We start from the raw sequence: 16,020 nt of genomic DNA, 5'->3' as shown, positions 1-16,020 counted from the left end.
ATAATTATTTCTCATGTTTGTATAAACACAGAGTTGAAACCAAGTGGAATGGCATTTCATCTTCTTTATTTTGGGCTTTTCATCGGTTCCATTTGATAATTGTTCAGTGCAGTTCAGTGTGGTAGAATTTAAATAACTAAAGAAAACAAGCAATTTACCAGGCAATAATTACACTGGTTGTAAAACTGAATTACAGGCTACACAAAGCTAGATTTTTGAAGAGGAGGAACATGGGTCTAAGAATCTGATCTACAAATGCAGTTGTTTATTATTATTATTATTATTATTATTATTATTATTATTATTATTAGTTTTACATTGGACTTGAAAACGTAAAGGAATCACATCTTACACCTGCCTGATAAGCTACCATGGGATGTTATTGGTTTGAAAAATAATCCTGGTTGGTTAGCCTGACCCCAGTTTGGTCATATGCCAGTTCCCACCCTACTAGCTAGCTTTCTCCAATCACACAACAATTACCAACCAGGGAGAGTGAAGAATAACACTTGAAGCCAGCCTCTGCATCTGCCCTCTTCCATATATATCAGCTTCCAGACACCCACGACTGGCTAGTGTCGCTCTGGTTGACAGAGGAGAGAGTAATGTCATCCCTCCCCTAATGGACCATAGCTAATTATGCTCTCAAGTTAGCTAAATTTAGGCCTAAGATATATACACTTTATGCTATAATCATAGCTATTAACAGCCTTTCATGATTTAAAAAATCCATTAGCATTCATTATTTTATGGTATATATATATATATATATATATATATATATATATATATATATATGTGTGTGTGTGTGTGTGTGTGTGTGTGTGTGTGTGGCAGTCTAGAAGAAACCCATTGAAAGTTGCTAGAGCTGAACTCTAGAACAAATTGGGTTTTACCTAAAAATTACACTATATGGCCAAATGTTTGTAGACACCTGACCATCACCCACATCCATATGTGGGCTTTTCGCAAACTGCTGCCAATAAAGTTTGAAGAACACAATTGTCCAGAATGTCTTTGTATGCTGTAGATTTAAGATTTCCCCTTCACTGGAATTAAGAGGCCCAAACCTGTTCCAGCATGACAAGGTCCCTGTGCACAGTGAGCTCCATGAAGACATGGTTTGCCAAGGTTAGAGTAGAAGAACTCGAGTGGCTTGAACAGAGCTCTGACCTCAACCCCACTGAGCCCTTTGGGATGAACTAGAACGCCGACTGTACCCCAGGCCTCCTCACCTGACATCAGTGCTTGACCTCACTAATGCTCTTGTGGCTGAATGAATGAAATCCCCACAGCCACGCTCCAAAATCTAGTGCAAAGCCTTCCCAGAAGAGTGGAGGTGATTATAACAGCAAAGGGGGACTAATCTATGTATAATGGGATGTTCAACAAGCACATGTGGGTGTGATTCGTCAGGCGTCCACATACTTTTGGCCACACATTGTAGTTTTTTTCTGCCAGTAATATACTTTGACTTTAAGAAAACAGAAATGTATAATATAGAAAATAACAATATAGAAATAATTTTAGTTAGGTCCTTTTTTTAACCTTGGCTTGATGCCTGCGTAAAGGGATACTGTATAGATAGATAGATAGATAGATAGATAGATAGCAAAGTGCAAGGAACCAATTTAACCTTGGCTGTAATAATACTCTGCCTAAAGACGTCTAAAACCTTGCTAGCTACAATAAGTGTGATTTTCTGATGAGTTGATCAGGCTTTTGGATAGTTACACAAATAGTAAAATGGATCAGTTGATCAGTCCAGTTTGTAATCAGATACTGACTGTCAAAATATCAGCAATGCTTTGCAGTCTCATCATCAAAACAGCGAGAAGCATGTGCACACACTACAAAAAGTAGACAACATTTTAAAACATTTAAATGGCCTAATCAAAATATATTTATAAGATATTTAGTCAACAGTATAGAACCGAGAAAATTAGCATTTTTTTCCTTACTGATGTAAGCTTGCAGAGTGAAGAGACAAGTATGTGGCTCATCAAATACAGCAAGTGACTTTTAACTCAGGTAATGAGACAGAGACTGATCAAAGTGAACACATTTCCCATTGTAAACTCTTAATTCTTTCACTTTTCACTTTTTAACCAGGTTATAAAGAGCTAGAACATCACTTCAGAGATACATGCAACAGAGAAGCATTTTCAGGTCAAGAAAGCCTGTAGAATAACTTTTTCTATATACAGTATAGCACACCAAAATATGACCATGTGAAAGGATTTTTCAAAAGCCACCATACACCATATGGGTAGATAAGACTGCAACTTTGCAATTTATGTCACTTTGAGAAACAGTCTGAAATTTAACATGGAAATTGAATCTCTGTTGTCTATTTAGGAGGTTTTCTCTCTCTCTCGCTTTGTACACTTTATCATTTTAATCTGAATGCACTTCCTAAAAGCATATGGAAAGACGCATAAAGCCAGACAGTAGTATATACAGAATGGATATACACGTCCATTTAAAATAAAGTTATGTTTTGTTTTCTCTCTTTTTTTTTTTTGCATACCAGAAAACCTGTTCTTTGTTACATAGCATCCAGTATGAATCCAACATGACTGTCCACAATACAGCTTGGATTATTGCAAGATGTAGTGCCTACTATCTTCACATCTTGAACTATTTAGGTAGGCAACCACTTACATTATGCAGGGGAAAACACAACTGGATGCATTTTTAATGCAAGGCAAAATCAACATTTCAACATTGTTTACATAAAATGTATTTAAGCCAGGCTGTTGCAAGTACTATGCAGCATTTTGCCTGCCTTTGTTTCTCTCCAGGACAATTATTGCTACAATACTGTTAGCATTAATTATTAAATCAGTGTTTGATTTCTTTCCCTGTCTCTTTTATGAGCTCTGTTTTGCATTATAAGTCATAAATCTGTTTCAAATAAAGAATTTATAGCAGCATAATAAACTGAGACAATCCAGTGCTTTAGGGCGGGTCCAGAGGAATTCTATCAGCTGTAGGAGCTCTCTTTCACTCTGTGTGATTAGCTTTAGTCTGCTAAGCTGTTAGAATAAGAGATAAAGAAAGAAGTTACTGTGTGCAGCTGGGTGCCAGCAATGGTTTGAACACCAGGCTGTAGTCAGCACTAATGAGCTCTGCTGACACAGTGAAACAATCTGAAACAGGAAAAGTGGGAAAAGAGGATGTCTGATTGCTCCAATCTGTTTCTGAGCTGTCTAGAGAGCATGACCTGACAGTTGATGGTTAGCTGCGCGTTTTAGCCTGAAATGCCAATCAGATGATCAGCCCAGTCAGCTGGCCTGTTCCTCCCTCTCTCCTGCTTCTGACTGAATTATTTTCTGTTTCCTTAACTTGCCTTTCATTGTATCCTCTATCCATTCCAAGCACCCTAGAGAATGGACATTGATGGCTCATTAAACAGACAGGCAGAAAACAGGAGACGGATGGAGAAGCAGCAGAGCTAGCCATGTTTTACAACACTGCTGGAAAGCAAAATCATAAACTAATGATAATTGCAAGCATTTTTAAAACAGCAACATTTTTGCCCTGTTTTAACAGTTGTTTCTGAATAATAATAATAATAATGCATCAATTGACAAGACTGATAACTATGATTATATAGTTATCACCACAGCGCTCTTGGATGCTCAATTCTGAGTGGTCAGGATTCATTTTCTGTAACATCATGACTCTGACCTAGGTACCAGTTGCGATGACTATATTAATGCACTTATTGTAATGCATTAACTTTTCAACAGTAACAACTTGCACTTGTATGTTGTTTTAAAAAAACGTGTGTATTTTGTTATGGTGAAACTGTCTGCAAAATTTAAAAGGAGCCTCCAGTGTCAACACTGAGGTAAAACTGCAACTTTAGGCTTTCTGACACAGGAGGACTTCTCAGTAACATGACAAGTTGAGATTTTTCGTCTTATTCATTATAAAAAGGAGGAAAAAGAGAGGCTGGTAAGGGAATTACTGTTTATAACTGCTATAAAAAGTGTTAACAGGAACCTTCTTGATTTGTGGATGTTCCACAACATGAAGAAAATGTGTGACATTATGTTCTTTACTTAATAAAATACTGCAATAGTTAACTAACTAATAGTTAAAAACTATCCAGGATGTGTTGTTATTGGAAATTAATAATAACCAATAATACACTTTGGGTAGGTAACACCATCCATTTAATGGCTTCCTAATAATGAAATATAGGGTATTTGATGCTCCTCACAACAAGTAGAGAAACTCTTGATCATTTTATTGGAATAACGCAATCACAAAGATACAAACAAGGGATCTAGGTCATTCCAAGGTACTCTCACATGTAGTGGCTCTATTTCATTGAACAGATGCCATTACAATCAAAACCTGTCTCCCTTCCCACCCGCCATTGCCACCTCACTTCCTGTTTAAAATGATAGCTCACAGGAAGTAGCAAAGGCAGGTGCAATACCTATCATCCACCCCCAGGGGAACACAGATAACAAAAACATGTATTGAAACAGACACTGAAACAAATTATATAATGAAAAGATTGATATATTGTCCAATAATTTCATATATGTAACTTTATGGTTCCTACACCATCACACCACCCAGTTGTTGATTATTTTCCTATAACAGCATGCCTCATGATGTTTTACTATTTACATAGCACACTCTCTGCAAGAAAAGATCTAATTCCGGGATGGCCATATTGTGGCTGTAACAAATCTGCTCTTGCATTGAGAACTGATAATGTCTTAAAATATAAAGATGATGATGTGCTTGCACAACCTAAGCCAAGCCTCAAGAATAATCTGTTCCTCAAAGTAACCTACTTAGACACAGACAGCTGGTAGTCCAACTTGTCCTCACTTACTGCTAAAGATCCAGTGACTTGTAGAGTAAACACCACACAATCAATCTCAATCAATCTTGATCCAACAATCTTGCTTTGTGCCAACACAGAAGCAGTGGCTTAATAGAAAAAAATTTTGATCAAATAGTTATGGCAATACACAGAGCTAGGCTAGTCTGTATTTTGGCGATAAAATACTCAAGGGGATACTCTCTAAATCCTACTTTGTGAATGTGTTAGTGTATGTGTGTGTCAACTAAAGCATCAGAGCATGTAATTGAGAGAGACCTGAGGTTACTTTTATCTGGTGTTAACAAAAGAGAGTTTTATGAGTCCATCACTATGCTGCCAGTCAAAGTTAAGTAATGTATGCTGGAATAATGCAAACAGATTGGGCTGTGACTCTTGTACAGACTTTTACTTTTGTTACTTGCCATCAGACTTGGGTAAGTTACTCAAAAAAGTAATCCACTACAGATGACTAATTACTACTTTAAAATTGTAACCTGATTACTGATTACTGCATGTAAAAATTAACGAGATTAATAAATACTTTATGTTCACGTTACTTTCAAAACCGATCAAATCTTCAAAAACGTACTACAAAGTGAAACTCAGTTCTTTCAGTCATTTTAGCATGCGCCATTGTATGACATGATCAGAAAAAGTTGGATTCATCATAAAATATGCCTCGGGTGTTGTCACTGTTTGTAAGACTACCAGACCGATAAAATATATAACTTTTCTAACTAGGCTCATTTGGTGTTGCTAGCCAAGGGGAGACACAGCTAAGCTATCGTATGGGTTGCAAAGTACATTATCTTCCGTTATGCTCTGTTCATATCATGTTCACGTAAACTGGAAGTGCTATAGACATTTACACTCTTTGTTTTCCTGCTCAGCATCAGAGGATATTAGTGTTTCAGTTTTCCATTTTTCCTCACACTGACTGTATGAGCTAGTGTTTGGCAGAATTGAGTGCTGTCAGCCAATAAGACACGAGTGTTTCCACATATTTTCCTGTAAACCCTGTCTGATTGGCCTCGCCTCTGTTCACTGAAGATATAACGATACAGGTGGTCTTCTTTTACTGACCTTCAGTTACGTAGTGACAAACCACTCCAAGTGGAGAATTATTCGGGGCTAAAGAAAAAATCTTCGGGGCAAAACGTGATTTATTTTAAAAATGCATTTTACTTAATATTGTTTTCTTAACAAAAAATTTGTAACACAAGTAACGTAATTTTATTCACATCTGTAACTGTAATCAACTAACAAATTTTAAATGTAATGCTTTACATTACTGCATTATCAGAAAACGTAATTCGATTACAGTAACGCGTTACTTTGTACTAACACCCAACTCTGCTGGTCATCCATATGAACTCGGCCTCATATAAGACAAGGAGTGTGTACACTGAAAGCAATTGTCCAGACCTACCTACTGATTAATTGCACAGTACAGTCTTAAACATATACTGGAGTAGTGCACAGCTAACCCATTTCAATCTGTAGGAGTCAAGAATTGCTGAGCTTTCACAAAGAGTGCAAGAAGAATAAAACACAAGTAACTTGAGCGTCACTTCTAAATTTAAGAAACTGGATAGAAATTTACTCTCATTTACACAGATCTGTCAGTCACCAGAGCTGCGTTGATTGTCAAAGTGCACATTCTTAGTAAAACAGGACAAAAATTCAGAGGACTGCAGGAGGGATTAGTGTAGATCATCACAGGCTGCAGTCTGTATCTTCCAGTGCCAAGTGATCTCATAACAAGCAAAATAAACCATGGGCTTTGTGCATGGGTGAATACAATTGCCTGCCAAAGTGGTTGTAATTTATTTAGAGCACCCAGTAATCTTAAATAAATAGATGCAATTGACGATCATGACTGTACTCATATCCATCCTGTTATGTGTATTTGGAATTTAATAAATCGGGTGGGGACGGTGGAGGTTGGGGGGAGGGAGGGGGTGTTGTGTGTGTCTGTGGACTGCAGAGCTTCTCCATCTCAGCACTGTTCATCAGTGAGTCACAGTATGCAGGACATTATGATTTTATTTAGATCAGATTAAAAATGGAACAGGCCGCTAATCTGAGGTTTTAACTGCTCCTGTCCACATAGATCATCTTATCAGCTAGGGATTATAACTGTAGGGAGGAGAGTAGGTCAGATGGTTCACACTGACGCACACACAGAGCACAACGAGTATCCTATACACATATGCGATTGTGTGTTTATTTTGAACTAATGATTCTTTTCTAATGACAGTTGAAAATAAGCACAAAAGTAGTGAATCAGTGAAACAAAAACAAAAAAATAGTTTTGCATATGGATCATATCAGATCAAACAAATTAAGATCAGACTGGCAATGTTTAAAAATTCCTACCATATTGTTATTTAAAAATCTGTATGTGTTAAACCAGCTTTGTGCCATCCTACCACTTAATAATCTGATTGTGTTTTTAATATCGTGTCTGTCATAATTAGGGATGCATCAATGGCAATTTTTTATAAAATAAATAGATTTAGAGTACGTTTTTGGTATTTATTGATGCCGATACAGATACTGTAATGACTAATTTAATTAATATTAAGCGATATATTAGTTGCTGCTATATGTTTTGCTGGCAATTAACTCAATTAACTTAATTTTATGTTCAAAAATGTTCTGCCATTTAAACAGTATTTTTAATAGAGAGCAAGAGGACGGCTGACCTGAAAATACAGCAATATTATTGAGAATGACTATTAAAAATGAGTGCAAGCTACCATGTTTTGCACCTTGATTCGCAAAGTGTGGACAATGGTGAGCGAGGAGAAAGGAAGCAGGACTCGCAGAACTGAAGTGCTCTCACATGCAACAGTTGACCTCTCAATTAAAGATGCTGTTTAAATACCAAAAGATGTTCGTTCAGGTCATAGGTATTGTAGGAAGGTGCTGTAGTACCTCCACCTGATATACAGTCCAAAATTCTGAGATCACTAGTGAAAATGCTTCTGGTTGGCATTCTTTTTAAATTTAACACAAAGGTTTTCATTACAAATGATATTATCAGCAATAACTTAAACTTAGAAATCTTAGAAAGTATCTTAGTATTTGGTATGTCCCTTTTTTGCTTTAATGACAGTGTGCACTCGGTCTGGCATAGACTCCACATGTTTCTGTAAAACCTGATGATCCATGTTAGATCATGCTTCAATGGAAAGGATAAGACTCATGGAAAATCTGACATTTTGTACAAAGCAGTTAACGTGGTCAAGATCACAAATTTGCTTATATTTAAATAGGGACCTAGAAATTGTGCAACATCTTGAATATTCAAGAATAGTCAAGATGTTGGACATTTCCTTTTGTTGTTTTAGAATTTTCTAAAATTCTAAAAGTTTCTGTATATTTCTAGTTTTAAATTAAATTTCAGTGTAGTCTCAGACTTTTGGGCCCCACTGTATACGCAGAGCACATTTTTTGCCATCATTAGTTGTGAAATATGTCCAGATCGCTGTCATTTCGAGTCAAATGTTGTGTGCTGCAATGTAGACCAGGCTTACTTAACATGGTATTGGATGTTGGAAGTTTTTTTTTTTTTTTTTTTTACCGTATATGAGTACAAGTACCTGATATTAGTTTTGATGTATTATAAATCATTATAATCCCTGAAGAATCATACCTAAAGTAAATGTATATATCTCTTTTTATAGTGTGGAGCTGGATTTTAAGTTGCAAGAGGATAAACTCCAGCCATTGATGAAAAGACTGTGTCCAGCAGTAGAACCGCCCTACCCTTCTCTGCCTTATACGCATGAAGTGTACACTTCCACCCCCAAGCGCAAGTCCAAGACTGAAGCCAAGAAGCATGCACGCTGGAGACTCTGGTTTCTCTGAATTGAGACTTTCACCTCTCTTATTTCCAGCATTCATGCGCCATAGCGCCACAAGAACATCCACAGCCCAATCTGTAAAATTATGCACTGACAAACAGATAGTGAAACACCGTATTCCAGTGTTTTGAGGTTGTAGCACTGGGGCTGCATTTAGATGTTGGATTTTAATGAGGAATTGCATTTGTTTTCATCCTGTCATCTTTAATAACAGCCTGGGAACTGGGATCATGTTTACCAAAATGTATTATTATTATTATTATTATTATTATTATTATTATTATTATTATTATTTTTAAATATAAGGTTATGTTTAGTTGTTTATTTAATATGGTAAGAATAGCCAGCATTTTGGATAAGATAGATTAGGGCTACTATTAAACTCCAAAAAATCTATTTCTCTCCTTTTCTTGTCCTAACTCCTGTCTACTTCTGCAGGGGCTCTATAGAGTGGAACAGATAACCTTCACAGGTAGTTCACCATAATTCTACTTTGGATGGTCATCTAAGACATCTAGTCAGCAAAGCACAAACATATATATTATTTTCTTTCTTTATTACATTTACTGTAATAGGGAAGTTGTTCATATTTTGAGTTGTTCTGAAAGACAATGTGTAAATGCAGAATTAATTGACTGCATGCACAACACATGACTTTTTACATGACTACTTTAGTTCGTAGATAACGTTATATTTTCCATTACAAATATCAAAACTTTTATGTTCATAATTAGATGTTGAGGATTTGGCTGTTGAGAAGTAATTAAGTCTGTAATATTGTGTGAACTCAAGAAGAACTGTCTTTCACAAATGTTTTCTATAAACTGTACTGACTTTTGATTTCAACAATAGTATGTCTTTCATGCTGAACGATATATATGGTAGTAGGGTTGAGGAGATTGTCCAAACGTACAATAATAGAGTTTTATTGTATCTTTTCAATCTAATTTACATGGTGTTTTCTACAATGTCACTTTAATAACACAAACACTGGAACTGTACAAAACCTGTGTATTTGTGTACAAAACCTGAAATCCTTTGAGAACTGAAAAGTGAAATGATACAGACTAAAAGAGGGCTATGTAAATATCTTATTTATATCAATTTAAGAAGTTATTACTTGTCAGCTTTGTATTAGCTACTCAAGAAATGTCAACTTCCCTCAAGCCATTACATCTATTTCAATGCTAAATGCAGTATATTGTTAGGAGCCAATCACCTGATGTCTAGACATCAGTTGAACCACTTTTTTTTTTTTTTTTAATAATTCATACACATATTAGTTTAGATTTACAGTCTAATTGCACAGTGTGGACTAGCTGTAAGTGTAGCATAATGAGACACAGATGCATTGCTTTACCTTTGAGAAAGTGCAATTGATTTATATTGTGCAATATTCTACATTTTATACTCTTTCTACCCACAAACAATGCATTTACAATAAAGAAACTGCTGCAAAACTTCAAGCCTCGGCTATCCTTTTCAAATGGAATCACTCCCCCCCCCAACACCCCAAAGCATACTAAAGGAGCACTGTCTTGCCTGGGGATACCTAAAAAGTAGATCACAGCACTCAGCTCATAGAACAGATTGAGTAGTGCTCTGAAAAGGACTCAGCTGCAGGATTAGAAGGTGGGAACTTTTTTCCTGCTGAAATTGATTGGCTCCAGCTCTGACATGCTCCACAGACATGCCCTGTGATTGGACTCCCTCCAATGAAACACCTGCTGCCCAGATATTGCCAGTGAGTACAAGGGGATAAGATGTCCCTCCAGTCTCTGTCTCTCTCTCTCAGTTAATACAATACAATGTCTTTTTTTGTATGTAAATACATGTTTAATAGTGTTTGTAATACTTTTAAAACAGTCCACCTGTTAGTCATTAACCAATATCTGCCCCAAAACATCTGACTGACCTGCATAACAGGGTAAATCTGTGGTAGATTTTATTATCAGAAAAGCAGAAAGCTGTTTTAGCAAGGAACTGACAACAGAGTCCCATTTTAAACCCTGTTAAATCTCGATAAATTTTGTAGCTTGGAATGATTTGTTATCTTTGACAGCTGCTCTTATGACTCAAGGATTTCCGGGATCCATAATATTCTTCATTTGCATGTTTACTTTAATGAGATAGACTGCATGTAATGGAATGTAAGGCCATATAGAATATAGCTAGTGTCCCATGAAAACCACTGACTGAATGTCAGATATTCAAGATTATTCCTGAAGACACACACTCTATATACCCAAGAGATCAGCAAGTACTGGCTGGTGCCACTTACTTCTATTTTTTTTTAAATTATTATTCTTGAATGTGCTGTATAAAATCAACTGTCTCTCTATCTTACCCAGAATGACGTCCAAGATCCTAACTAATCTGGCCTCAAATCAGCACATTCTAAAGAAATTGCCCTTGTGGCCATTACTGAGAAGCTTCATGATACTAGATCAGCCATACTGTCATCAGTCCTCATCATCCTCGACCTTTCAGCAGCCTTGGCACAGTCAATCATAAGACTCTCCTGTCTATCTTCATAAGTTGTGGAATTCGTGGCACAGCATGGCAATGGTTTACCTCCAACTTGGAAAGATACATGGAGGAAATCCACATCTGCTCCATGCAAACTCTTCACTGGTGTCCCACAAGGCTCAGTGCTGGGTCCTCTTCTATTCTACCTCTATACCTGCTATGTTGGTGAGGTCATAAGTTTTCATACCACTGCTATGCTGATGGCACTCAACTCAACCTCTTCTTTCCCTCAGATGCTAATGTTTCTGCACAGATCTGAGAATGTCTGGAAGTCAACTCGTTATGGCTGGCAGCTCATCAGCTGAAACTAAATCCCAGCAAGACTGAGCTGCTGTACATCACAGGAGATGCATCCCCAAGTATAGGTATTTATGGAAATTATTTTCTTTTCTTTGATGTCACTCCTCCTACTTGTGCTGATGTGTCAACCTGAATTTCCCCTATGGGGGATCAATAAAGGTACATCTTATCTTATCTTATCTCATCTTATGTCAAGATCTTATGATATCCCTGGACAACTCTTAGATCTCTCCTTCACTGTACACATCCTTGAGTGGTCCTGGCTAACCAACCATCCTTCTTACCTCACATCACTAAACTGAAACTGAATCGGTCATGCAGGTTTCTCCTTTACATTATCAATAGGATCCGGTCATTTCAATCTACAGAGACCACCCAGGCACTTGTTCGGTCCCTTGTTATTTCAAGACTGGACTATTACAACTCACTCCTGGCAGATCTGCCTTTGCATGCCATCTGACCCCTGTAACTGATCCAGAATGCAGCTGCATGACTTGCTTTCAACCTCTCCAAGTTCTCCTACACTATGCTCTTGCTATGCTCCCACCATTGGCTTGCTGTAGCTGCCCACATCAGATGTAAAACACAGATGCTTGCCTACATAGCCAAAAACGGACCTGTACCCACCTACCTTAAAGCACTTATCACACAACCTTCTTGCTCTGAGCCTCTTGCATGGCTCGACTGGACCACAGCAACGACTCATTCAGGGGGTCACAAAAGAACCAAGGACAACATAAAAGAACATACAGCCCTCTCTTGCATCAATAAAGGTCACTGTTTATGACTCAATCATAAGAAAGACACTGGGCAAAAATGGCATCCATGGAAGAGTGGCGAGGAGAAAACCACTGCTAACCCAGAGGAACATAACATAATCTGAATTTTGCCAAAACACACCTTGATGATCCTCAAACTGGGAGAACGTTCTGTGGATTGATGAGTCGAAAGAGGACTGTTTGGAAGACAGGGGTCTTCTTACATCTGGCGTAAACCAAACACAGAATTCCACAAAAAGATCATCCTACCTACGGTCAAGCATGGTGGTGGAAGTTTGATGGTGTGGGGATACGTTGCTGCTTCAAGGCCTGGGCAACTTGTAATAATTGAGGGAATTATGAATTTTGCTGTCTACCAGAAAATTCTAAAGGGGAGCGTTCAGTCTTCAGTCTGTAAGTTGAAACTCAAACGCAACTGGATTATGCAGCAAGACAATGATCCAAAGCATAAGAGTAAGTCATGGTCCTAGAAGTAAGTGAAAGACTGCTCTCCTATTATTGACACAACAAGATTTTTAAGTTTAAGGGGCAATTAGTTTTTCACATTGGTGTTGTATAACTTTTTTGCTTCAATAAAACAAAAAAAAAAAAAAAAAAAAAAACTGTATTGTGTTTTTACTCCGGTTGCCTTTGTTTTATGTTGTATTTCATTTGAAGATCTAAAACTATTTAGTATGAGATATACACAAAAATAGAAGAAATCAGGATGGGTAAATACTTTCACACAGCACTGTAGGGTGACAGGTATGCAGATTCATGGTGGACAAGAACTACTCAACCATGCTACCGATACAGTCCCCTCTGAAAGTATTGGAACAGGCCAATTCTATATTTTTTAGCTATTCATTGAAAACATATGGGTTTGACATAAAAAAAAAAAAATGACTGAGACGATAGATCAGAATGTCAGCTTTCATTTCCTCATATTTACATCTAGATGTGTTAAACAACTTAGAACATGGCACCTTTGGTTTCAACCCCCCCATTTTTAAAATGATCAAATATATTGAAAGGTGACTGTTAGGTGTTTCTTGCTGCCTAGGTGTGTTAAAATGATTGTTTAGAGAATTAATAGCTCTGAAAGTCTACTGTTGGTTTAAGCCCTAGGTTTTGCCTGTGAAGACTGCATTTGTTGCTAAAAAGAATAAACCAACATGAAAACCAGTGAGCTGTCTATGAGAAAAAAGCAAGCCATTTTGAAGCTGGGAAAAGAGTGAAAATCTATCAAAGCCATTGCGCAATCATTGGGCATAACCAATACAACAATTTGGAATGTCCTGAGAAAGAAAGACCAGACATGGAACTGGTCAGCCAAGAAAAACAACAGTAGTTGATGACAGAAACATTGTGAGAGCTGTGAAGAAAAACCCCAAAGCAACAGTTAACGACATCACCAACAACCTTCACAGGGCAGAGGTGCAGGTATGACAATCCAACATTCCAAAAAGACTTCAAATGCAGAAATATAGAGGCCATACCATAAGATGTAAACCATTCATCAGCAGTGAGAATCAGAAGGCCAGATTGGAATTCACAAAGAAATACAGAGATGAGCCACAAAAGTTCAAGATCCAAGATTAACCTCTACCAAAGTGATAGAAAGGCCAAAGTTTGGAGAAAGAATGGATCTGCTCATGATCTGAAATATAGAAGTCAAGAATGGTGGCGGTAGTGTCATGGCTTTGGCTTGCATGGCTTCTTCTGGGGTCACTAATCTTTATTGAGAATCGGTTTGCCCATAATGGGCTAGTGAATCTGACAGTGAAGCCCCCAAACAAAAAGTGAGGCTGCATCTCAACAATGACTATGCAACAAATCTCAACAATGACTAAGGCTATGCAACAAATTTCATGCCAGTGCAACCTACTGGTCAAAAGTTATAATGATATGCTCAAAATGCTTAGATATAACTGCCCTGTTTGCTACTCCTCCTCCAAATTATGTAGAATCTTCACCAAATTTGGCTCACATCATGTTGAGACCTGCCTGAATAAATGATGTCAAAGGAATTAGGATATTCAAAACCAGTTGTCCTGCAACATGCAGGCAAATACAAAAAAAAAAACAGGATGTGAGGGTGTACCTCAGCAATGCATCTACGTATGCTTCTTAAACTGAAGGCTGCGTCCTAATGAGGCTGCGTCCTTCCTAGAACAGTCCTTCTGAAGCTTCTAGGCTAGAATCCTACTCACCATTGAACGCTAGAATGAGACGGCCTTGTAAGCCTGCATGGCTACATCATGGCTATGTCTTGAATGTTCTTTAACAGTAATGCCATAATATTTTTTATAAGTACTATTGATTTTTTGTAATTGTGGTATTGTAATACTATTTTAAAAATAATTAAATAATTTATTTATCCTTATATTAACTGACTTTAAATAATGCAATACAGTGAATGCGAACCATTTGACAACCGTCGGTATCCCAGTGATTTATAACATGGGCAGAATTTAATTTACAGCAAAAGAAACATGAATGCCTTCATCTCTGAAAACATTTTTGGTCTTACATATCATATTGTAACTAACTCTGTGGATCTCAGTGCGACTCATGTCCAGCTATTTTTTTGGTGAATTTCGGAATGTGTGCAAAGGATCGTGGGTGATTGGCAGACGCGAAGGATACAATGATGCATCCTTCAAAATCCACCAAATGAAAGGCACGAAACAAAAGCTGCCTTCCAAGGATCCTTCAAATTGAAATGGCCTTCGACAGCACCTGTTGACGTGGCAGCTGAGATATGCAGCCTTACTAGGACACAGCCTTCCGTTTGAGAAACACCTACATATCATCACAAAACTTGACCATGCCCTGTATATACCCAAGAAGTTTCATGACTATATTACCTTGTGGTCAAGAACTGTAACAACTTCCATGTTTTTCCTTATATCAAGTGAAGAGTGTGTTCTAAAATTATGGTCCTTTTTCCCTACAGTTCCCTGGAGCATGCTGAAGGGAATGCACACCAACATCTGAAATTCAAGTCTACTTCCTGTCTCCTGCCATTCTATCTATACAATGTGCTATTATACAGACAACACATGACTGAGAGTATTTAATATCAAATCACATTTTTATTGAGCAATTGTCAATTAAAAAAAAAAAAACCCACACAATATAAGACAGATATGTATATGTTTCATGCAGATACTTGCACAAAGCTTGAAAAAAGGCCCAGACTGCAAGAAGAAGAAAAAAAGGTCAGAACAGTAGCAATCACAACCATAGGTCAAAGTACAAAGTACAACAGATAACACCACAGGTCACATCAGTAGCGGAAGCTGCAGCAGCAATACCATCCTGCTGCCCATTTGTTCATCTAGACCTTTCCTCCTACAGTCAGAGAATTCCACCACTGTCCATGATCAAAACTTACACATCATGAGTGAAAATACAGATCACCCTTGAATCCCTTTACCTAAAGCTATAGCTCTACTTTCCTGTGATTGCTTAGGCAACAATTGTAGCACATCTGTGAATGTGCAGTTTACCGAGTGTGGGTGCTTGGGCCCCAGAAATACTGCCTGCAGCATTACTTTGTAAAGAAAATTATTGTATTAAATTAGAAAAGAATGCAAAATAGAAGCATTTTCACTAGTGGGCTCAGACTTTTGGACCCCACTGTATGTGGCATGACAGAGCTCAAGAAACATTATTGACTGTCCAGTCATGTCTGATCAAACAA

General features: G+C 37.5%; 1 protein-coding gene across 1 annotated transcript in view; it reads left to right on the top strand.

Moving 5' to 3' along the window:
* Positions 1–9,313, top strand: part of insyn2ab (inhibitory synaptic factor 2Ab) — a 33,895-nt gene extending 24,582 nt beyond the window's left edge. Inside the window, exon 3 of the mRNA XM_053633590.1 lies at positions 8,545–9,313. Coding sequence (XP_053489565.1) covers positions 8,545–8,728 — 184 coding nt within the window. The 3' untranslated portion in view covers positions 8,729–9,313. The remainder of the gene's footprint in view (positions 1–8,544) is intronic.
* Positions 9,314–16,020: the final 6,707 nt, after the last annotated feature.

This window comes from Ictalurus furcatus, chromosome 9 (genome assembly GCF_023375685.1).
Source record: "Ictalurus furcatus strain D&B chromosome 9, Billie_1.0, whole genome shotgun sequence".
NCBI classification, from domain to species: Eukaryota; Metazoa; Chordata; class Actinopteri; order Siluriformes; family Ictaluridae; genus Ictalurus; species Ictalurus furcatus.
The sequence above is the reverse complement of the archived record's forward strand: the minus strand, read 5'-3'. Positions and strand labels throughout refer to the sequence as shown.